General features: G+C 37.9%; 1 protein-coding gene across 1 annotated transcript in view; it reads left to right on the top strand.

Annotated features, from left to right (window-relative positions):
• Positions 1–24,119, top strand: part of LOC121321492 (5'-AMP-activated protein kinase subunit gamma-3-like) — a 150,716-nt gene that overhangs the window by 42,880 nt on the left and 83,717 nt on the right. The window contains exons 2-5 of the mRNA XM_041260468.1: positions 13,181–13,239; positions 18,468–18,513; positions 19,267–19,321; positions 19,805–19,931. Coding sequence (XP_041116402.1) covers positions 13,181–13,239; positions 18,468–18,513; positions 19,267–19,321; positions 19,805–19,931 — 287 coding nt within the window. The remainder of the gene's footprint in view (positions 1–13,180; positions 13,240–18,467; positions 18,514–19,266; positions 19,322–19,804; positions 19,932–24,119) is intronic.

Below are 24,119 nucleotides of genomic sequence, written 5' to 3' on the forward strand. Positions count from 1 at the left end.
CAGAATCACTGTTGAGCCCTCTTGAGGTGTCATGGGCTAGCCAACGAAACACTTGAAGACCCCAGAGATGTACCCTACTTAGCTCAATCCAGACGGCTATGCTGATGCGCTGGGGAGACCGCACTGGGTTGATCCCCGGAGCCAGCATCGCAGCCGTCGTGTGTGCTGATGCACTGGGGAGACAAAATGAACTGATTCCTGGAGCCAGCATTACATTTCAGCAATCAACACCAGACAGAAAGATATCTACATCATCAGATGGAAAACAACGCAAATGGATGGAGATGCAGATGGATCACATTAGTTTACTGCAAAGCTACGTCTTAGTTCAACATCTACTCTCATGTAATGGAAATCAAATCTTGCTAATCGTAATGCTTGTTCAGTTTTCATTGTGTTCATAAAGTTTATTCAAAGTCTGCTGTTGTATAATGAACTACTGAAATCAAGTTACTCAATGTCAACATCCATTTGTTTTATTTTTACAACTTGTCTTTATAACCATAGAGTAGTTGCTATTGCCACTGATTGCAAACACTTTTAGATTTTTTGTTTTGTTTCATATAGCACATTGACAGCATTCATAGGATGTGTACAAAAATGGATATTTACTTTCACATAGCAGAAAACAGTGACGTCACTATATAGTGAAGCACCCCCTTCACATTTTGCTGTGTCAGTGCCTCAGTTTCATACATTTAAATGAGGATTTTTTTCCCATTATCTACACACCATACTCCGCGCTGTTAAGGGGAAAAAAGTTTTTATTGAGAAAAAAATAAATATATATTAAAAATACAAAAATAAAAGATCATAATTGGATAAGTCTCCACCCCCTTGAGTTTATACTTGGTGGAAGCACCTTTGGCAGCAATTACAGCTGTGAGTCTGTTGGGATAGGTCTCTACCAACTTTGCACACCTACATTTGACAATATTTGACCATTCTTCTTTACAAAACTGTTCAAGCTCTGTCAAGTTCCTTGGGGAGTGTTGATGGACAGCAATCTTCAAGTCATGCTACACATTTCTGATTGGATTTAGGTCGGGGCTCTCAAGGACATTTACCTTTTTGTTCCTTAGCCACTCCAGTGTAGCTTTGGCTGTGTGTGTTGGGTTGTTGTCATGCTGAAAGGTGAACTTCTGTCCCAATTTCAACTTTTTTGCAGAGGGCAACAGGTTTTCCTCAAGGACTTCTCTGTACTTTGCTCCATTCATTTTCCCTTCTATCGTAACAAGTGCACCAGTCCCTGCCGATTGGAAACATCCCCATAACATGATACTGCCACCACCATGCTTCACAGTAGGGGTGGTGTTCTTTGGGTGATGCACTGTGTTGGGTTTGTGCCAAACATAATGCTTTGCATCAAACATAACGCTTTGCATTTAGGCCAAAAAGTTCCATTTTAGTTTCGTCAGACCACAAAACATGGCTACAGAATCTCCTGAATGTTTTTATGCATACTTCAAAAAGGATTCAAGGTGGGCTTTCTTGAGTAATGGCTTCCTTCTTGCTACCCTACCATACAGGCCAGATTTGTGGAGTATTTGGGATATTGTTGTCACATGCACACTTTGACCAATCTTGGCCATAAAATCCTGTGGCTCTTGCAAAGTTGACATTGGCAGCCTCTCTGATCAGTCTCCTTCTTGCTCGGTCATCCAGTTTGGAGGGATGGTCTGATCTAGGCAGGGTCTTGGTGGTGCCATACACCTTCCACTTCATAATAACTGTCTTGACCTTGCTCCAAGGGATATTCAAGGCCTTTGATATTTTTTATACCCATGCCTGATCTATGCCTTTCAACAACTTTGTCCCGGAGTTCTGTTAAAAGCGTCTTGGTGCGCATGGTTTAGTCCCTGCTTTGAAATGTACTACCCAACAGAGGGAACCTACAGGAACTGCTGAATTTATCCTGAAATCATGTGAATAACTACAATTTAGTTATTCACAATTTAGCTAATTTAGGATTGATATTACAAGGGGGGTGGACACTTATCCAACCAATCTATTTAAGTTTTTATTTTTAATAAATTTTCTACAAATTTCAAGAATTATTTTTTTTCAAATACATAAGAAAATGATTAGGAATAGCAGAGGCCCTAACACTGATCCCTGGGTACCCCCCAGGTTACCTCGCTCCATTTTGAGGTTTCGACATAGCAGTTAAAGATTGTACAGACAGCTGCACTTGTTTACCAAAGGGCCATGCATGACAGCATAAAAGGGGACATAAGAACATAAGAAAGTTTACAAATGAGAGGAGGCAATTCTGCCCATCTTGCTCGTTTGGTTGTTAGTAGCTTATTAAGCAGCTTCTTGAAGGATCCCAGGGTGTCAGCTTTAACAACATTACTGAGTTGGTTCCAGACCCTCACGATTCTCTGTGTAAAAAAGTGCCTGCTATTTTCTGTTCTGAATGCCCCTTTGTCTAATCTCCATTTGTGACCCCTGGTTCTCGTTTCTTTTCTCTGGTCGAAAAAGTCATAAGAACATAAGAACATAAGAAAGTTTACAAATGAGAGGAGGCCATTCGGCCCATCTTGCTCGTTTGGTTGTTAGTAGCTTATTGATCCCAAAATCTCATCAAGCAGCTTCTTGAAGGATCCCAGGGTGTCAGCTTCAACAACATTTCTGGGGAGTTGATTCCAGACCCTCACAATTCTCTGTGTAAAAAAGTGTCTCCTATTTTGTGTTCTGAATGCCCCTTTGTCTAAACTCCATTTGTGACCCCTGGTCCTTGTTTCTTTTTTCAGGCTGAAAAAGTCCCTTGGGTCGACACTGTCAATACCTTTTAGAATTTTGAATGCTTGAATTAGGTCACCACGTAGTCTTCTTTGTTCAAGACTGAACAGATTCAATTCTTTTAGCCTGTCTGCATATGACATGCCTTTTAAGCCTGGAATAATTCTAGTCGCTCTTCTTTGCACTCTTTCTAGAGCAGCAATATCTTTTTTATAGCGAGGTGACCAGAACTGCACACAATATTTAAGATGAGGACTTACTAGTGCATTGTACAGTTTTCATTACTTCCCTTGATTTAAATTCAGCACTTTTCACAATATATCCGAGCATCTTGTTGGCCTTTTTTATAGCTTCCCCACATTGTCTAGATGAAGACATTTCTGAGTCAACAAAAACTCCTAGGTCTTTTTCATAGATCCCTGCTTCAATTTCAATATCTCCCATATGATATTTATAATGCACATTTTTATTTCCTGCTTGCAGTACCTTACACTTTTCTCTATTAAATCTCATTTGCCATGTGTCTGCCAGTTCTGAATCTTGTCTAGATCATTTTGAATTACCTTTGCTGCTGCAACAGTGTTTGCCACTCCTCCTATTTTTGTGTCGTCTGCAAATTTAACAAGTTTGCTTGCTATATCAGAATTTAAATCATTAATGTAGAATAGGAATAGCAGAGGACATAATACTGATCCATGTGGTACTCCACTGGTTACTACACTCCATTCTGAGGTTTCTCCTCTAACCAGTACTTTCTGTGTTCTACATGTTAACCATTCCCTAATCCATGTACATGTGTTTCCTTGCATCCCAACTGCGTTCAGTTTGAGAATTAATCTTTTATGCGGGACTTTGTCAAAAGCTTTCTGCAAATCTAAATAAACCATGTAATATGCTTTGCAATTATCCATTATCAATATTGCATCCTCAAAAAAAGCTAACAGGTTAGTTAGACAAGCTCTCCCTTTCCTAAAACCATGCTGACTGTCTCCCAGGATACTGTTAACATATAGGTAATTTTCCATTTTGGATCTTATTATAGTTTCCATAAGTTTGCATATAATTGAAGTCAAGATTATTGGTCTGTAGTTACCTGGTTCAGTTTTGTTTCCCTTTTTGTGGATCGGTATTACGTTTGCAATTTTCCAGTCTGTCGGTACAACCCCTGTGTCAAGAGACTGCTGCATAATCTTGGTTAGCGGTTTGTAAATAACTTCTTTCATTTCTTTGAGTACTATTGGGAGGATCTCATCCGGTCCAGGGGATTTGTTTATTTTAAGAGCTCCTAGTCCCTTTAACACTTCTGCCTCGGTTATGCTAAAGTTATTTAAAACCGGATAGGAACTGGATGACGTGGGGCATGTTGTCCGTATCCTCCTTTGTAAAAACTTGTAAAAAGTAATCACTTAATATATTTGCTATTTTTTTCTTCATCTATGATTTTGCCATTTTTCTCTCTTAGACATTTAATCTCCTCTTTGAATGTTCTCTTGCTGTTGTAATATTGGAAAAACATTTTGGAATTGGTTTTAGCCCCCTTAGCAATGTTCATTTCTATTTCTCTCTTGGCCTTTCTAACTTCCTTTTTGACTTGCGTTTGCAGTTCCATGTACTCTTTCTGTGTACTTTGTTTTTGGTCCCTTTTTAACGGTCCGTAAAGTGCCTTTTTTGCTGAATTTTTTTTTTTAATTGATCTATTAAACCATGTTGGCAATTTAGTTTTACATTTAGATTTGTCTACTTTAGGGATGTAATTGTTTTGCACCTCTAGTACTACATTTTTGAAGAACAGCCATCCTTTTTCTATGGATGTTTTCTCTATTTTACTCCAATCTATTTGTTAGTCTCTATTTCATACCTTCAGAGTTTGCTTTTCTAAAATTGTAAACCTTAGTTTTAGTCATTACTTTTGGGGTTTTAAAAAGCACTTCAAATGAGACAATGTTGTGGTCTGAGTTTACCAGTGGTTCTCTGACCTCTGTTTTAGTTATTCTGTCTTCGTTATTTGAAAAGACTAAATCAAGGCATGCCTCCCCTCTAGTGGGTGCCTTGACAAACTGTTAGGAAGCAGTCATTTGTCATTTCCACCATTTCAATTTCGTCTGTCGTGCTCCCCACCGGGTTTTTCTATTTTATATGGGGGAGTTGAAATCCCCCATATAAAATCCCCCAAAGTTTCGCTTCAATCGGCATAACGGTTTCAGAGAAGACTTTAGAATATTTTTGACAAATCCAATATGGCTGCTAAACTATGTGACTAATAGACTTGAATTGAATACATCTAAATATAGGCCATAAGGGCAGTATGTGCCCTAAGTTTCACATCTCTACCACAGGCGGTTTGGAGATGATTTTTTTAAATTTTCCTAAATTGGCTCGATAATTCCAATATGGTTGCCAAATTATAAGAACATAAGAAAATAAGAAAGTTTACAAACGAGAGGAGGCCATTCGGCCCATCTTGCTCGTTTGGTTGTTAGTAGCTTATTGATCCCAAAATCTCATCAAGCAGCTTCTTGAAGGATCCCAGGGTGTCAGCTTCAACAACATTACTGGGGAGTTGATTCCAGACCCTCACAATTCTCTGTGTAAAAAAGTGTCTTCTATTTTCTGTTCTGAATGCCCCTTTTTCTAAACTCCATTTGTGACCCCTGGTCCTTGTTTCTTTTTTCAGGCTGAAAAAGTCCCTTGGGTTGACACTGTCAATACCTTTTAGAATTTTGAATGCTTGAATTAGGTCGCCACGTAGTCTTCTTTGTTCAAGACTGAACAGATTCAATTCTTTTAGCCTGTCTGCATATGACATGCCTTTTAAGCCCGGAATAATTCTGGTCGCTCTTCTTTGCACTCTTTCTAGAGCAGCAATATCTTTTTTATAGCGAGGTGACCAGAACTGAACACAATATTTAAGATGAGGTCTTACTAGTGCATTGTACAGTTTTAACATTACTTCCCTTGATTTAAATTCAACACTTTTCACAATGTATCCGAGCATCTTGTTAGCCTTTTTTTATAGCTTCCCCACATTGTCTAGATGAAGACATTTCTGAGTCAACAAAAACTCCTAGGTCTTTTTCATAGATTCCTTCTCCAATTTCAATATCTCCCATATGATATTTATAATGTACATTTTTATTTCCTGCGTGCAGTACCTTACACTTTTCTCTATTAAATGTCATTTGCCATGTGTCTGCCCAGTTCTGAATCTTGTCTAGATAATTTTGAATGACTAACCTTTGCATCGCAGAAACACCATATTTAAATGGAAATTTAAACATAAAAGGTTTTATTTTCAAAATGAGCACCTGTACAGCATGACTACAAACAGTGAAAAAATATAATAAAATATACATTTCAAAAGAAACTGGTATGTACATATACCCGTGTACAAGTGTAAACAAGTATATGTACACACAAAACGATAAAACTGAAACCATTGTTTCTAATATTACATAAAAAGAATATAACACTACTTCTGGTATGATTGCTGCATTATACTCTATGGAGGAGCATACGTGTCTGCCAGCTGCCAGGAGCTGTGTTGTAAACACAGACACAATTCCATTGAACACTATTGTGTAAACATATGTAAACTAGTACATACAAACCTGTAAAATCATTTTTTTTTCTAATGGTAATGTAAGAAAAGAATCTATAACATACTTTTCATATTAGGCACATAAGTTGTTGTCCTACCTGTCATTTCAGTTTGCTGTATGAATCTGAGTGCAGCTTGCCATATCCCAATCAAATTCAAGATTAAATATGTCCTTCTGATATATTCCCAGTTGCATTTGTAGAACAAAACAAAGGATTGTAGTCTCCCAGGTGCATTGAAAAATAAGCAACTAGGCTTTCACTGAGTTGGCATATCATAAGAACATAAGAACATAAGAAAGTTTACAAACGAGAGGAGGCCATTCGGCCCATCTTGCTCGTTTGGTTGTTAGTAGCTTATTGATCCCAAAATCTCATCAAGCAGCTTCTTGAAGGATCCCAGGGTGTCAGCTTCAACAACATTACTGGGGAGTTGATTCCAGACCCTCACAATTCTTTGTGTAAAAAAGTGTCTCCTATTTTCTGTTTTGAATGCCCCTTTTTCTAAACTCCATTTGTGACCCCTGGTCCTTGTTTCTTTTTTCAGGCTGAAAAAGTCCCTTGGGTCGACACTGTCAATACCTTTTAGAATTTTGAATGCTTGAATTAGGTCGCCACGTAGTCTTCTTTGTTCAAGACTGAACAGATTCAATTCTTTTAGCCTGTCTGCATATGACATGCCTTTTAAGCCCGGAATAATTCTGGTCGCTCTTCTTTGCACTCTTTCTAGAGCAGCAATATCTTTTTTATAGCGAGGTGACCAGAACTGCACACAATATTCAAGATGAGGTCGTACTAGTGCATTGTACAGTTTTAACATTACTTCCCTTGATTTAAATTCAACACTTTTCACAATGTATCCGAGCATCTTGTTAGCCTTTTTTATAGCTTCCCCACATTGCCTAGATGAAGACATTTCTGAGTCAACAAAAACTCCTAGGTCTTTTTCATAGATTCCTTCTCCAATTTCAATATCTCCCATATGATATTTATAATGTACATTTTTATTTAATCTTGTCTAGATCATTTTGAATGACCTTTGCTGCTGCAACAGTGTTTGCCACTCCTCCTACTTTTGTGTCGTCTGCAAATTTAACAAGTTTGCTTACTATACCAGAATCTAAATCATTAATGTAGATTAGGAATAGCAGAGGACCTAATACTGATCCCTGTGGTACACCGCTGGTTACCACACTCCATTCTGAGGTTTTTCCTCTAATCAGTACTTTCTGTTTTCTACATGTTAACCACTCCCTAATCCATGTACATGTGTTTCCTTGAATCCCAACTGCGTTCAGTTTGAGAATTAATCTTTTGTGCGGGACTTTGTCAAAAGCTTTCTGGAAATCTAAATAAACCATGTCATATGCTTTGCAATTATCCATTATCGATGTTGCATCCTCAAAAAAATCAAGCAAGTTAGTTAGGCACGATCTCCCTTTCCTAAAACCATGTTGACTGTCTCCCAGTACCCTGTTACCATATAGGTAATTTTCCATTTTGGATCTTATTATAGTTTCCATAAGTTTGCATATAATAGAAGTCAGGCTTACTGGTCTGTAGTTACCTGGTTCAGTTTTGTTTCCCTTTTTGTGGATCGGTATTACGTTTGCAATTTTGCAGTCTGTCGGTACCACCCCTGTGTCAAGAGACTGCTGCATGATCTTGGTTAGCGGTTTGTAAATTACTTCTTTCATTTCTTTGAGTACTACTGGGAGGATCTCATCCGGCCCAGGGGATTTGTTTATTTTAAGAGCTCCTAGTCCCTTTAACACTTCTGCCTCAGTTATGCTAAAGTTATTTAAAACTGGATAGGAACTGGATGACATGTGGGGCATGTTGTCAGTATCTTCCTTTGTAAAAACTTGTGAAAAGTAATCATTTAACATATTTGCTATTTTTTTTTCTTCCTCTACGATTTTGCCATTTGTATCTCTTAAACATTTAATCTCCTCTTTGAATGTTCTCTTGCTGTTGTAATATTGGAAAAACATTTTGGAATTGGTTTTAGCTCCCTTAGCAATGTTCATTTCTATTTCTCTCTTGGCCTTTCTAACTTCCTTTTTGACTTGCGTTTGCAGTTCCGTGTACTCTTTCTGCGTACTTTCTTTTTGGTCCTTTTTTAATGCTCTGTAAAGTGCCTTTTTTCGCTGAATATTTTTTTTAATTGATCTATTAAACCATTTTGGCAATTTAGTTTTACATTTAGATTTGCCTACTTTAGGGATGTAATTGTTTTGTGCCTCTAGTACTACATTTTTGAAGAACAACCATCCTTCTTCTGTGGGTGTTTTCTCTATTTTACTCCAATCTGACAAATTCACAATCATAGCAATCTATGTCTCATAGTCAGTCTACAAACAAAGCCTTGAAATAAAAGATCACCTGTAATAGGTGGAGGAGGTGTGTCTTGTTTGCTGCATTTACAAACAGAATAGAATATCTTACGTTATATTAAAAAAAAAGACATGTATTGTAATGCATGGGTCACATTGACCAACGTGGCAGTTCTTGGTAGAATTGTTTATAACTATAACTTTGGCGATTCTGGCTATCAAACGCCATCAGGATATTTAATTCATATATTTAAGAAAAGTAAAAAACAGACATTCTTTTTAATGCAAAATGGGTCACCCTGACCCGCATGGCGGTTCTAGTGTTAACCACCCAGGAAGTGTGGTAAGAATTGTCTTACCACACACACTGAAGGTTACATCAGGACTAGCAAGTTTCAAAAGTTACTAGTCCTTGGACTAGTAGCACAATATCGTTAGTTTCCAACCCTGACGTAGATAAAACATCCCAGTTCCAAATACATATATCTGTAGCACACTATCGCCAATCCTTGTACAAAACAAGACAACAATTATGCTTTTTACACAACTTTAACCCCTTTAACCCTTTCCAGCCGACGCGCTCAAAATTCATTGAAAATTCGATGATGACAAGCAGGTCATTTCTCAGCCGTCCAATCGGCTATCTTTTTTTTTTTTTTTTTTTTTAATCGGGCCATAGCCATGACGACGGTGAATGTCCCTGTGTAATTGGTTTAGGGCTGGAGGGGGTGGGATATTGATTTTTTTAACCGCAAACTTTAGCTTCTGTCTACAGCCTAGTTCAATGGGCAATCATACTTACGCTCACCCGTTTGAAACGTCTGTATCTTCAGTTTTACATGCCCCAAAGTACCTGTCTACAACTCAACAGAAAGCTAAGATCTTAACTAGTCGCTTTTTATTTTTTCAGTTGTTATTTAAAAAAAAAAAATGTTTATATACGCTTTTAAAAAAATACTTCTGGAATGCTTTTCTGTCTCGCTGCGTGTGTGTTTGCATGCTGCAGGCAGGCGCTGACTGAGAGAAAACTCAATTATTACTGTACAGACATCAAAGATCCAATTGTACTGCCATCTGTGAAAACTCCAACACCAGAACCATCTAAGGTGGAGGTGAGAAAGGTTGTTTAGATAAAAAAAGAGCAAAGCGTTATTTGACATTACTTTTGAAACTGGAGGACAAGTTAAACAGGCAATTATATTTGTTTTTATTTTATTTTGTATATTGTTTTAAACTATTTCTCCAGACGGAGGTGAAAGTAAATAAAAGCTGTCCGTAATTCGTACTATTTATGCAGTAGTTGCTGAGTTGACTTAAATGTATTATTATTATTATTATTATTATTATTATTATTATTATTATTTATTATTATAATAATATTAGTCTACATATATTAGCCTATATTCTTCGTTTCTGCTTGTGTAAAACGATGGATAATTATGGATCTGTAGTCATTACTTTTAATATTATTTAGCTGTTTTTTATTCCTCTTTTTTTACCCTAGTATAACAGTTTTTTTCACATAATAAAAATTATGACTGTAAACACTCAACATATTGTGTGGCATATATATTGAAACCTCTACACATCAATAATTAACTTTTATCACAAACACGTTATATTATGTTTTTAGTTCTGTGGAGTTTCACTTTCGGTTCTTGTGGCAAAGTGCCCGCCCCTGTGTGTATTTTGTGTTGTGTGTTAATGTTGGTGTATAGTCACTGGTACATGAGAACTTGTTTGTTGCAACCGTTTATTTTCTGTCTGTCTGTTCATTCATTAAATGCTGACCGAGACTATTCTCTCAGCTCCACCAAACTCCACCTCTCTTGTTGTTTATTTCCTGGCTCCGGTCTGACGTCGAGGAGTCCCACAGAGCGCCGCAGAAACTGTCGAGATGTACATCCGCCAGCCATGACTTTTTTTTTTTTTTAAATATTATATAAATATTTTTTTAATATTATAATGATTATAATATTTTAAAAATTTATAAACGTCCGGCCCGAATATATAATATATAAGAACATAAGAAAGTTTACAAATGAGAGGAGGCCATTCGGCCCATCTTGCTCGTTTGGTTGTTAGTAGCTTATTGATCCCAAAATCTCATCAAGCAGCTTCTTGAAGGATCCCAGGGTGTCAGCTTCAACAACAATACAACCTACAACAAAACATATATCACTGGAAAGGTCTACTAAATACCTTTCTGTTGATTATACTGGGTTTTAATGTGTGATTTATAGATATCAAACTAAGCGATAAAACAAGATTTGTCGAATGCATGTCCAATTATGGTAATTGCACACAGGCAGCATAGGGTTAATACAAGCTTAAACCCACCATGTCCTGCCACTGCCCGGGAGAGAGGAATTCCATGACAAACTGCCATTTTGTTATTAGTTACAAAACCACTACCAAAAGTAAGTGGCATTTCACCTATTTCCTTTAATATATTTGGCCATAACACCAACTTTCTGAGTGAAGACAGAAGTCCAGCTGAAAAAAATAAATAAATAAGTGCACCCTCAAGTAGACACATAACAGTAGATGAGGAACAGCTAAATGAAATAGAAGAAAACAAAGATTGAAAAAAAAAACAGAAAACAAAAAACATGGACTTGTTAACGTACTTAAAGAAAAAAATATGGACATTGATTTTTTTGGAAATAAGTCCAAAAAATCTCAGTAACATAAGGGAATTGTATGCCAGTGCAAGAAGTTCAAGTGAGGACCATACAGGCTGTTTTATAATGCTGAGCTGGACTAAATACATATTTTAACAGTAGAAGTTTTAACAGCTCTGCTGACAGCGAGTTTAAAACCTGCAATAATGTATTCCTGTCGGTAGGAAGACTCTTAGAAAAGCAGGTAACGACAAGGCCAGACAGCCCCACCCCCACGAAATTTCAGGCCTGGATTTTAAGCGTCTGCGGGAAAATGTACTACAATGTGTGTGTCTCGCATATAACAAGTTCGCAAACTCACTTCAAGATCCAGCGCAGCTACTGTCCTTACTTCCTTACTGTCATTTGAAACTCCACCCATGCAGAAATTCACAATAAACTAATGTGTGCAATTTATTTTGAATAAAGGAACAATGAATTAAATTTGGGACTATATTACACCATGGATGTATACACAATAAAAGTTTCTGGTTTTAATAATTTTAGTTATTTTTCTCCCCACAAAATGACAGGTAGCCATGTTTTAAGCAGTATAAATGTGGCAGGCTGGCGAGTGGCTAAAGGTCCAGAGACAGTCTGTAATTCAAAAAAAAAAAAATATTATAAATACACAGAAATAAAGACAAAAAAAACAAAAATAACAATTTCCAGGCTGAGCAATGCCTTCACTGGATTCACAAATCACATACCAAAAACCCACCAACCTGCTTCCTCAGCTCCCTCCTTCTAAATGAAAAGCAGAGGCCTCCTTTTATGTCAGGTGGCTGGGCGCTGATTGATCGTTAATTAACCTAATCAACTAATCAACCCCAGCCACCTGAACATAATAAACCCAGGCAGGTAGGGGAAATTAACCCCATCCCTGCCAATTTCTAAAGAGCAGAGCTGTGCTCTGCCACAATAAACCATTGCGATCTGTTTGGTTCCAATGATATACACCACTTCAGGCGTGGTATATATCATGGGAATCGCAGGCCCGTCGTGGTTTATACCTTACACACACCTGTCTTTTTCTGTGTGATATCGCTTATATTTAAAATCTATTTCAACATTTGTTTCAGCTCATTTATATATTTTGGGATGAGTATTAAATATATGTTAGTCAGGTGATATATTTGATATATTTTGCAATATATCTGAAGGTAGAAAATATATTTAAAAATATGTTGCAATATGTTTTATTTTCATAAGGAAAATCTTTTTTCCCCAAAAGAAAGCCCCTTAATTGATTAATAAGAAAGGGTGATTAATAAGAAAGATTGAAAAGAAAACAAAATGATTACATAAATAATAAATTTAAAAAAATTAAAACTGACTTACTGATTTAGAGCTTGGAGCTTATTGCATATAAAAACCCACACATTGATGAATAGAGCCTGGAGCTTATTGAAGAAAAAAACCCACACATTGTTGAATAGAGCCTGGAGCTTATTGCATATAAAAACCTATACATTGATGAATATAGCCTGGAGCTTATTGAAGATAAAAACACACACATTAATGAATAGAATCTGTTTTTTTGTTTAGAAGCTCAGGATCCGGGATTATTATTTTTATTTTATTTTATTTTTTTAAAGATCACAATCAATACTGAGGAATTTTAGAATTAATTAATAGACATTTGTAACTTGGAATTCTAATTGATCATTTTAAGTTATGAAATACATACATACATTCTAACAACAATGAACTATAACAAAGATTGTGAATGAAAATTTAATAATCTCTGGTCCTGAATTGCCGATCCCAGGTCCCTGATTCTAATTTCAATGCAGTGAATATGTTTGTTTGTAACAAGTTTTTCCTCTCTTAATTCAGGGATGTTGACAGTCACTGACTTTATCAACATTCTTCACAGATACTATAAATCACCTCTGGTAAGCTCTCTAAATGTATAATAACATGTATTTTAAACAAATAAATTCTATTGCATTCATTGCCAGCTGGTTTAAGTTTCCATTGTCACAGTGCAAAAGTTTCATTGTTTGAGTGGGCAATATCGTTCTCTCTATCTGTGCCATATTAATTAAACATATCAATATATTTAACTTACACTGCTAGATGTCATTGGTCATTGCAATATATTTAAACCTGCACTACCTGTTCTTATTGAACATTGAACATAAGAACATAAGAAAGTTTACAAACGAGAGGAGGCCATTCGGCCCATCTTGCTCATTTGGTTGTTAGTAGCTTATTGATCCCAGAATCTCATCAAGCAGCTTCTTGAAGAATCACAGGGTGTCAGCTTCAACAACATTACTGGGGAGTTGATTCCAGACCCTCACAATTCTCTGTGTAAAAAAGTGTCTCCTATTTTCTGTTCTGAATGCCCCTTTGTCTTATCTCCATTTGTGACCCCTGGTCCTTGTTTCTTTTTTCAGGCTGAAAAAGTCCCTTGGGTCGACACTGTCAATACCTTTTAGAATTTTGAATGCTTGAATTAGGTCGCCACGTAGTCTTCTTTGTTCAAGACTGAACAGATTCAATTCTTTTAGCCTGTCTGCTATTCAGTCCTGAAGAAAGAAGACTATGCGGTGACCTGATTCAAGCATTCAGAATTGCTTGACCCAGGGGACTTTTTCGACCTGGGGTCACAAATGGAGATTAGACAAAGGGGCATTCAGAACAGAAAATAGGAGGGACTTTTTACACAGAAAATTGTGAGGGTAATGTTGTAATGCTGTTGAAGCTGACACCCTGGGCTACTTCAAGAAGCTGCTTGATGAGATTCTGGGATCAATAAGCTACTAACAACCTAGCGAGCAAGATAGGCCTAATGACCTCCTCGTGTGTAAACTTATGTTCTCCCTCTGCTGGTGAAGGTGGGAGCGGCAAGCAGTCCTCCCACTGCTGTGGAGGCAGAACCAGCATGTTTTCTCCCTCTGCTGGTGGAGGTGGGAACAGCAGGTATTCCTCCTCTGCTGGTGGAGACGTGGGTTGTGGATGGACCGGCTCCCCCTCTTGGGTTGTGGACGCTCGGCCTCCTTCCTCTTGGCTTGTGGATGGTAGACCTCTTCCCTCTTGGGCTGTGGACACACAGCCTCCTCCCTCTTGGGCTGTGGGCGCTCAGCCTCCTCTCTCTTGGGCTGTGAATGGTCGGCCTCCTCCCTCTTGGGCTGTGGCGATGATGGGGTTCGCTGCTCCAGCAGCCAAAACTATCCGGATGCCCCAGACACCGTCCCCAACTAGTAGGCTTATTTTTGCCCCTCGGCCACAATCTGCACAAGTTTTTTATTTCCATACTGGCAGAGAACGAGTTGCCTAATCTCACCTCTGCCAGAAACAAAACAATAACCAAACAAAACCGTACAGCTACAACATCATATATCCAAATAATAAATCATAACAATAATAACGCAAAACCAATGCAAAATAATAAACTGCATAGGGGCAGAGGGGTACCCCGTTCTAAAATAAACAATTACATGTACAGGGCTTCTTGCCCTGTTACAGGTATGCTAACAGTTTATACATTACAGGTGTACTACGCTCAAAACACTAACTTAACATGCAAACTACTATACGTATATGTGTACAACAACACACCACTTACTTTCAAAACACCCTCATGCTCAAAACCCTCTACAGTACATTAATTTACATTGCTTTGTATCGAGGGATTACAAATGTTTTCGCTGTACATGTTTTGGATGTGTTATCATGTTTAATACAACTTTTTTTGAATGCACAAAAAGAAAAATATGTTTAATATTATAACAAATACTACAGTACTTATTTTAACATATTGAAGTGTAACTCCTGTACATACTTATAGAACATGTCTATATTGTGGCTCACTGTCAGAGGGTAGTGGGTGTAGCCTTCGATGGACCAGCAGTGACATCACAGTCTCGAGGGTGGAGTGCAAAACTCAGCGCCAAGCCTGGCGTATGAGTGATATATTTATTTTGTATTTCAAAAAACAAAGGGGGGCCGAAGCCACTGTCAGCACCGAGTTTGGGAAGCAGTAATTATTCAAAAAAGAACACCAAAAAAACCCTGGTAATACCAGCAACAGTAGAACCGAGTTGAAAGAAAATAAATCAGAAGAGTCCCACACACAACAGAAAAGAATACACAGCCAAGTCGCGGTAATTCTCTCAACTGCCGCTGTGGTGGTGGTGGCGCTGTAGAGAAGCTTGGTTCACCTCTGTCTTCATCTATAGCATACTGCAGCGCTCACTGCCCTAGGAATGGCTGGGGTCTGAGAGTTCCACAGATGTCTGCCGAGGTGGAAAGAGAAGGGTGGGGAATGGGACATTGGACAGACAACCACCTGTTCAAGGTTCTGGAGAAGACAAAAGGCACGCACACACGTAGCAACAAATATCCAGCAGCTCAGCTTTCTCCAGGTTGCTATCCTAGGACTGAGACCGAATGCAGACTCCGCACTGCGTGACGGACTTAACTGCCCAGCCCCCCCCCCCCCCCCCCCCCCCCCCCCCCGCAAAGTCGGTGGTGGGGGTTGGTACACCAGCCGTGTGGTGTACCAAGGTATAGTCCCGTTTTGCCGGCTTTTCTGGCTTGAAAATTTTTTTTCAACCGGTGGAAGGTCTGCATCAGTTCTGGTTTGCATGGCTTTGAATGGTTCTGGACTCTGGTTAATTTTAAAAAACAAATGCTGTGGAGAATAGTGAATCATTTTTGCTAGAAGAGAAACAAGAATGTTAATAACTATTTCTTTTTTAAAGCAATTTTTCTTTTAATAAACAAAATAAACACAACAAATGTAACAACTGAAAAATTGGTTCTATTAACTTTTTCCAGTTCCAATCAATTCACTTAGGAATACACACCCTGAAAAGGTGTGTAAAAACATTCACTGCAACAGGTGGCTGTGAGCTAGAAGCGGAAGCTGCACTTAGCTTCGGGAACTTCCCATACTCAGCATGAATAGAAGGATGTGTTCACATTAAATGCCTAGAAAACAAAAAATTTATATGGAATTATCTTAACAAATGTGGTCCTGTATTTACTGATCATTCTCATGTCAGTAAAACCATTTGGGGGCATTAACATAATAACAATGAACAATTTATTTTTTTTAGCTACAAACTTAAAATTATGTTCCAAATATGCGCATTCAGACCCCTGACCAATTCTCTCATATTACCGAATTACAAATGGTACATTGAAGTTTCATTCTTTTTGATATTTTATTTTTAAACACTGAAACTCAGAATCAATTATTGTAAGGTGACATTGGTTTTATGTTGGGAAATATTTTTAAGAAAAATAAAACACTGAAATATCTTGCTTGCATAAGTATTCAACCCCTGTGCTGTGGAAGCTCCCAGTTTGCACCGATGAAAGAAATTGCCCTAACAAGGACACAATTACCTTACCATTGGCCTCCACCTGTGAACCATTAAAGATGCTGTCACATTTTCTGGATAAAAACCCCACTGTTGAAGGATCATTGCATAGATTAGGGAAAGGGTACAAAATAATATCCAAGTGTTTGGATATCCCAGTGAGCACAGTTGGATCAATAATCAGGAAGTGGAAGCTGCATCACACCACCCAGGCACTGCCAAGAAAAGGCCGTCCCTGAAAACTCAACGCTCAGACAAGAAGGGGACTTGTGAGAGAAGCCACAGAGAGGCCAACAATCACTTTGAAGGAGCTACAGAGTTCAGTGGCTGGGAGTGGAGTAATGGTGCACCAGTCAACTATATCAAGAGCTCTGCAAAACACTGGCCTGTATGGGAGAGTGGCAAGAAAGAAGCCATTACTCAAAAAGTACCATCTGAAAGCACGTCTGGAGTGTGCCAGAAAGCATGAGAGTGACCCAGCTGCGATGTGGGAAAGGGTTTTGTGGTCAGATGAGACCAAGATAGAGCTTTTTGGCCAAAACTCAAAGCGCTATGTGTGGCGCAAACCTAACACTGCCCATGCCTCAAGACGCACCATCCTTACAGTGAAGTATGGTAGTGGCAGCATCATGCTGTGGGGATGCTTCTCATCAGCAGGGACTGGGCATCTTGTTACAATTGAAGGAAGAATGGATGGAGCAAAATATAGGAAAATACTGCAAGAGAATCTGCTTCAGTCCGCTAAAAAACTGAAGCTTGGGAGGAAATTCACCTTTCAGCAGGACAATGATCCCAAGCACAAGGCCAAAGCAACATTGGAGAGGCTGAAGAACAAAAAGGTGAATGTCTTACAGTGGCCCAGTCAAAGGCGATAATAATAATAATAATAATAATAATAATAATAATAATAATTAATATTAATAAAAAACAACACTATGTAACACAATTTTTGTTCCTGGGTAGTAAGTGATATTTCCTAATTGCTTATGCCTCAAAAGTATAGAAAATGGCTATTATTCCCCACAGACTTTGCTTTTGTGACCAGGACTGGTAAATTTCAAAATATCACTATTTCCAATGAGAAAACGGGTGCTTTTGTGTCTTTTCGTTCACATAAAGTCAGAAAAAAAACAACATATGAATCCAAATTAACATGTATTTATACTAAAGTAATACAAAAATGACTACAAAAGATTTAGAAGTGAGTAGTTTTTCGAGAGTTACGATTATACTGTAAATTTACTTTCTTTACTTACAATCTTTTGTAGTCATTTTTGACAGCGTGTGTAAAATAAACAGCGTGTGAAAATAAATTGGACCTGCCGCGTCTGACAGGCACTGAATAAATGGACCACTAAAGGTTAATGATGAAAGAAGAAAAAGGATAAAATTAATCTTTCCTTTCCACGTAAATCAACAAGCAAAATGGTAATGTAATAAATAATACAATAATGAAGAAAATTGTGACGATTCTAATGTAATACTAAGTATTAAAATTAACTTTTATATTGATTTTATACCGCTGTTACAGGCCTATAATAATACCGTCAGTAATATAAATAGATGAGATGGATGCAGTCATTTTATCAATTAACTGTAAGATTAAAAAAGTTTTTTTTTTTAACCGAGACAGCCCTATATATGTGTGTGTGTGTGTGTGTGTGTGTGTGTGTGTGTGTATGTATTCAAACTTTCCTTGTACAATGATTCATTTCAGATGTTTATAATGTACCGCACAAAAAAGTTTGTTGGTACATTGACATAGATTTTTGTCTTCTATTTTCCAGGTACAAATTTACGAATTGGAAGAGCATAAAATTGAAACATGGAGAGGTTTGTTTTCTCAGTTTCTGAACTATGCAAATAATTCCAATAACGCCTTCATTATGCAGGTATGCAGCTGCACAGAGCAATAAGGCAGTAGAACCAGGGGTGAGACTTCTTGACTTGAGTTCTGTTCAGACTTTCTAACAACCACTATGTTTTTTGCACAAATACCCACTCAGTCAAGTGTCCACGCACTGTCTTTAAATTGGATTACCTGTTAAATTTGTTTGGGAATAAAAAGGACTGATAACCAATTCTTAATAGTTTCTATCCTTAGCAAAGATAGTTGCCTTGTTTGCGGTTATACATCATTCCTCATGATCTCTGGCCCAGAAAGATCGGTCTGAACTTTACAAAACTATAAAGTTGTTCTTGAAATATTGTTTTTAAGGTATAGTTCTGCATATGCAAATATTTCAAATGCAATAAGCTTCTCATGCACCCTGGTCTCCATGCGATATGCCAGATGGTCTAAATATGCCAGATGGTCAGATAAGTTATTGGTGCAAGTGTACAGTAAAAATAAGGGAGGAGGGCCCAACGGAGTTGAAAGGTTATTGCATCATGTTTTCTTTATAATCAGAAAGTATTCAACTACCATCCTATCGGCACAGGTACTGTTCTATTTAATACAATTAAGATTTGATATGTCAGAACTACGCTGTAAACATCACAAACAGGTAAAGGCCAATGTGAACATGAAGTTTAGTGACTTCTATTTATGATCTCTGCTTTGTTTTTCTTTTTGTCTCATTTCAGAAGTGTACTTAAATTATTCTTTACATTCACTCATCAGTATTGCACCCAACTCCAGGTAAACTATCAATTTGGTTACCCCATAAATGAAAATGTTGTATTCTGACATTTTTTAGAAATACGATAATAATAATATAATCTGAAAAAATCTTAAAAGGAGCGGGCATAGTTAACCCGAACCAATACTTGAAGTGCAGTACAGAAACCAGGACCAGGGGACACAGCTGGAAACAAAGTGTAGACAGACATAGGGTTAGAGACACTGCTTCACAGAGTGGGGAGGGGATGATGGGTTATCTAGCCATGATGTTGATGCTGAATCCATGGGATCCTTTAAGACACAACATTTGTTTTTTAGATAAAGCAGGTTCTAGGAACTGAACAAACACAGAAGGGCTGAATGCCCACCTCTTGTTTGTACATTTTATTATGTTCTTATGAGTGTTTTATAGGTTTGGATGAAATTGAGGAGAACATTTGAGTAAAATACAGGGCAAAAAATACATGGCATAGAAATTATGTTCTCTGATTTCTTTTTCAGCCTGTTTGATGCAGTTTACTCCTTAATAAAAAACAAGATCCATCGGCTTCCTGTCATTGACCCTGAATCTGGCAACGTCCTCAGCATTCTCACACACAAGCGGATCCTAAAGTTCCTTCACATCTTTGTGAGTACCTGCTTGTCTCTACGAGCCCTCTGTGTGGTGTTATGGCCTCAAATTCCTTCACATCTTCCTTCACAAGAACCTCTTTCTCGTCAAGCACTATGTGTGCGGTGCAATGGAAACCAGATTAGAACATAAACAAGACCACTGTGCATTAGTAAGGGTGTAGATTTTATTTTTTTACATGATCCACCTGCAAGTCGTTCAGTTGTTCCAGAGGTATTCCTTCAAGGGAGCCTAATTCAAAGGCTGAAGAATCATTACTTTTGACCTGTAGTCTGACTGACTTGCGAACCCTAATACAGAACACTTAATGGCTGGTTTATACTTCTGACTGCGACCCAGTTTTTGGTCTCAGTCAGTGGTCTAACAGTTGGAATGACATCATCTGCACTGCCTTGAGCTATGTCTTTTTTTTAAAGTTTTCGAGGAAGCCAATAAACAACACAACAGGATTTTAAACTTGCCTCTAGACTGAATGAAATTAAATCGCAAATTAACCTTTGCTAAAATGAATATTGGTGCTTACATAGGCTACCATGCGCAGCAACCACTTGTATAACAATAATAAAGAATACAGTGTATTTTTATTTGTTATTTCTGTGTGCAATTACTTTCCCTATCAAATCAGTAATGTTGCTCAGCTGTTCAATACATGTGATCGGAGGCAGTATGGAGAACAGCTGATCAGTTTTACTTGTTTGCTGCTCATAAAAATATATAGGAGCCAATATTCACATTCACTTCATTCAAGAGATGGGCAATTTTATAATCCTGGCTCAAAGTGTTGTGAGATTGTGGAGCCTTTAGGCAACCCTGGTCACAAGTCAACACCGGCAGTAACGCAGACTGGCTGAAAGTATGGTTGACAGCTATGACCACTTTGCTGCATCAAAAAGTCTGCGAAGTTGGGGGTGCTTCAGTCATTCTGGCGCACCCGTAGAAGTGTCTGCAGGTGATTTATGGCTTTTGTCTGCAAGACAAGTATAAACCATTTAGGGTTTCTTAGGTTTGGTTTTGACTGATAAACTCTGATAAAATACCCCCAAAAATGAAACATAAAACAGGTCTTTATCCTATTAATATGCCTTCTATATATACCATATTTATATATATTATATATATATATATATATATATATATATATATATATATATATATATATATATATATATATATATATATATATATATATATATATATATATATGTGTGTGTGTGTGTGTGTGTGTGTGTGTGCCTGTAGAAAGTCTACATCCCCTTGAACATTTTTTGCATTTTGTTGTGTCAGTGCCTCAGAGTTTCATGCATTTAAATGAGGATTTTATTTCCACTTATCTACACACCATACTTCACACTGTTAAGGGGAAAAAAGTTTTTTACTGAGAAAAAAAATTATATATTAAAAATACAAAACCAAAAAATCATAATTGGATAAGTCTCCACCCCCCTGAGTTAATACTTGGTGGAAGTACCTTTGGTAGCAATTACAGCTGTGAGTCTGTTGGGATAAGTCTCTACCAACTTTGCACACCTAGATTTGGCAAGATTTGACCAATGTTCTTTACAAAACTGTTCAAGCTCTGTCAAGTTCCTTGGGGAGCTTTGATGGACAGCAATCTTCAAGTCATGCCACAAATTTTTGATTGGATTTAGGTCGGGGCTGTGACAGGGCCACTCAAGGACATTTATCTTTTTGTTCCTTAGCCACTCCAGTGTAGCTTTGGCTGTGTGCTTTGGGTTGTTGTCATGCTGAAAGGTGAACTTCCATCCCAGTTTCAGCTTTCTTGCAGAGGGCAGCAGGTTTTCCTCAAGGACTTCTTTGTACTTTGCTCCATTCACTTTCCCTTCTATCCTGACAAGTGCCCCAGTCCCTGCCAATGAGAAACATCCCCATAACATGATACTGCCCCCACCATGCTTCACAGTAGGGATGGTGTTCTTTGGGTGATGAGCTGTTTTGGGTTTGCGCCAAACAACACTAACAGCCAGAAAGTTCAATTTTAGTTTTATCAGACCACAAAACTTTTTGCCACATGGCTATGGAATCTCCTGAGTGTTTTTTTGCATACAGGATTCAATGTGGGCTTTCTTGAGTAATGGTTTCCTTCTTGCCACCCTACCATACAGGCCAGATTTGTGGAGTGCTTGGGATATTATTGTCATATGGCCATTCTTGGCCATAAAAGCCTATAGCTCTTGGAAAGTTGCCATTGGCCTCTTGGTAGCCTCTCTGATCAGTCTCCTTCTTGCTCGGTCATCCAGTTTGGAGGGATGGCCTGATCTAGGCAGGCTCGTTGGTGCCTGTGATGAGTCAAAGGGATTTCAGTCTGTGTTTCAGCCTCCCGACGGTAGATGGCATCAAACCAACTCGGGACTTCCCTTACCAAGATCTCGTGACCATGGCAAAAGTCATCTTTTTGAGGGGCGGCACCTTGGTGAGGGGCGGAAGTACGGGTATGTAAATTCCAGCCACTGGAGTCAAGTGAAGGATAAGGACACTTGTCAGTTGGGGATTGGTGTTCCACTGACTACAGAGGCGGGACATTACATACTAAAGGAAACGTACTACTGTGTTCGGGGTTGGTCCGAAAGTAAAATAGGCAGAGTAACGGGTGAAGGGAGAGACTAGTTTGGTGCAGCGGGATTTTTTGAAAACACTAACATTTCTTTTGTCTTTTTTTGTTTATGTATGGTTCGCCACGAAGACGATTAAAGACGAGTTCTCACAGTCTGTTTTGGATTTCACCCCTGCACTCCTTCCCTCACACCATTTTGTTTTCTTTTGTTATTTAATTCTTTTGTTGTGTATAGATAATAAAAATAAATTATTTTATTTCTGTACACATACATTACTGTCTGGACATTCCATTTAATACACTCTTGCCTCACAGTGCCATACACCTTCCATTTCTTAATACTCCTCTTGACCATGCTCCAAGGGATATTTTGATATTTTTTATCCTGATCCCCTGATCTGTGCCTTTCAACAACTTTGTCCTGGAGTTCTTTTGAAAGTGCTTTGGTACTCATGGTTGAGACTTTGCTTTGCACTACCCAGCAGAACCTACAGGAACTGCTGAATTTATCCTGAAATCATGTGAATCACTATAATTTGACACAGGTGGAGGCCACTTAACTAGGTGTGTGATTTTGAAGGCGATTGGTTACACCTGAGCTAATTTAGGATTGCTATTACAAGGGGGGTGGACACTTATCCATCCAAGCTATTTCAGTTTTAATTTTTAATTACTTTTCTACAAATCTCTAGGATATTTTTTCACTTGTAAGTGTGGGGTAGGATGTGTAGATAAATGGAAAAAAAAGTTTTTAATTCCAGGCTATAAGGCAACAAATGATGACAATTTTGAAAGGGGGTGTAGACTTTCTATAGGCACTGTATGCACACACAGAACTGTAATTAATTTACACTCCAATTAAGACATCATGTGAGTAAAAGGCAATGTTACTTTAAAGTCTTGAGCATTTTCAATAAATACTGTACACACTTTTATGCTAATTTATGGGTAGAGGTTGTCCAAATCTGCGGGAAAATATGCAAAAACTGGACATTTTAAGCAGATATCTGTGGAGTACTCTGTGGAGCATCTGTTTAGTATTTGTATTAATAGTGGCTTATGAAAATGTAAATCAAGTAAAGATAATCATATCAAACAATGTGTGGGTTCAGTAAATGTATCAAGCATTTCTGTCAGGAACATCTTTAGAAACTGTCAAACAAAAACATCACATCACATGAGACTTCTTATTGGGCCACCTTTCCAAAGTCTTAACTCCAGCCTTCAATTAACTCCTACAGAAACATCTGTTAATTTAACAAAACCAGAACCAAACAACTATGTTCTATATTCCAGGTCACTTTAACAGTCTGCTTATGATGATTATGATGACGATGAAGCTGCAGAATACGGCAAATCTGCGAAAAACTGCGAATTCGGCAGGAAACTGCAAATTCGGCAATTTCCAATGACTTACATTATCCACAGATTCAGATTGACTACTTATGGGCTATACATTAACTACAGCCTTTCATTTTAACTGTAATGTTACGTTGAACAACAACTTAATTTACAATCGTTCTTACTTTCCAAAATCACAAGCTCCTAAAAATTAAACCAGACCAAAACAAATGTCACATTTTTTTTAAAACTGATACCGTACAAATGCAAAC

Source organism: Polyodon spathula, chromosome 10 (genome assembly GCF_017654505.1).
Source record: "Polyodon spathula isolate WHYD16114869_AA chromosome 10, ASM1765450v1, whole genome shotgun sequence".
Taxonomy (NCBI): domain Eukaryota; kingdom Metazoa; phylum Chordata; class Actinopteri; order Acipenseriformes; family Polyodontidae; genus Polyodon; species Polyodon spathula.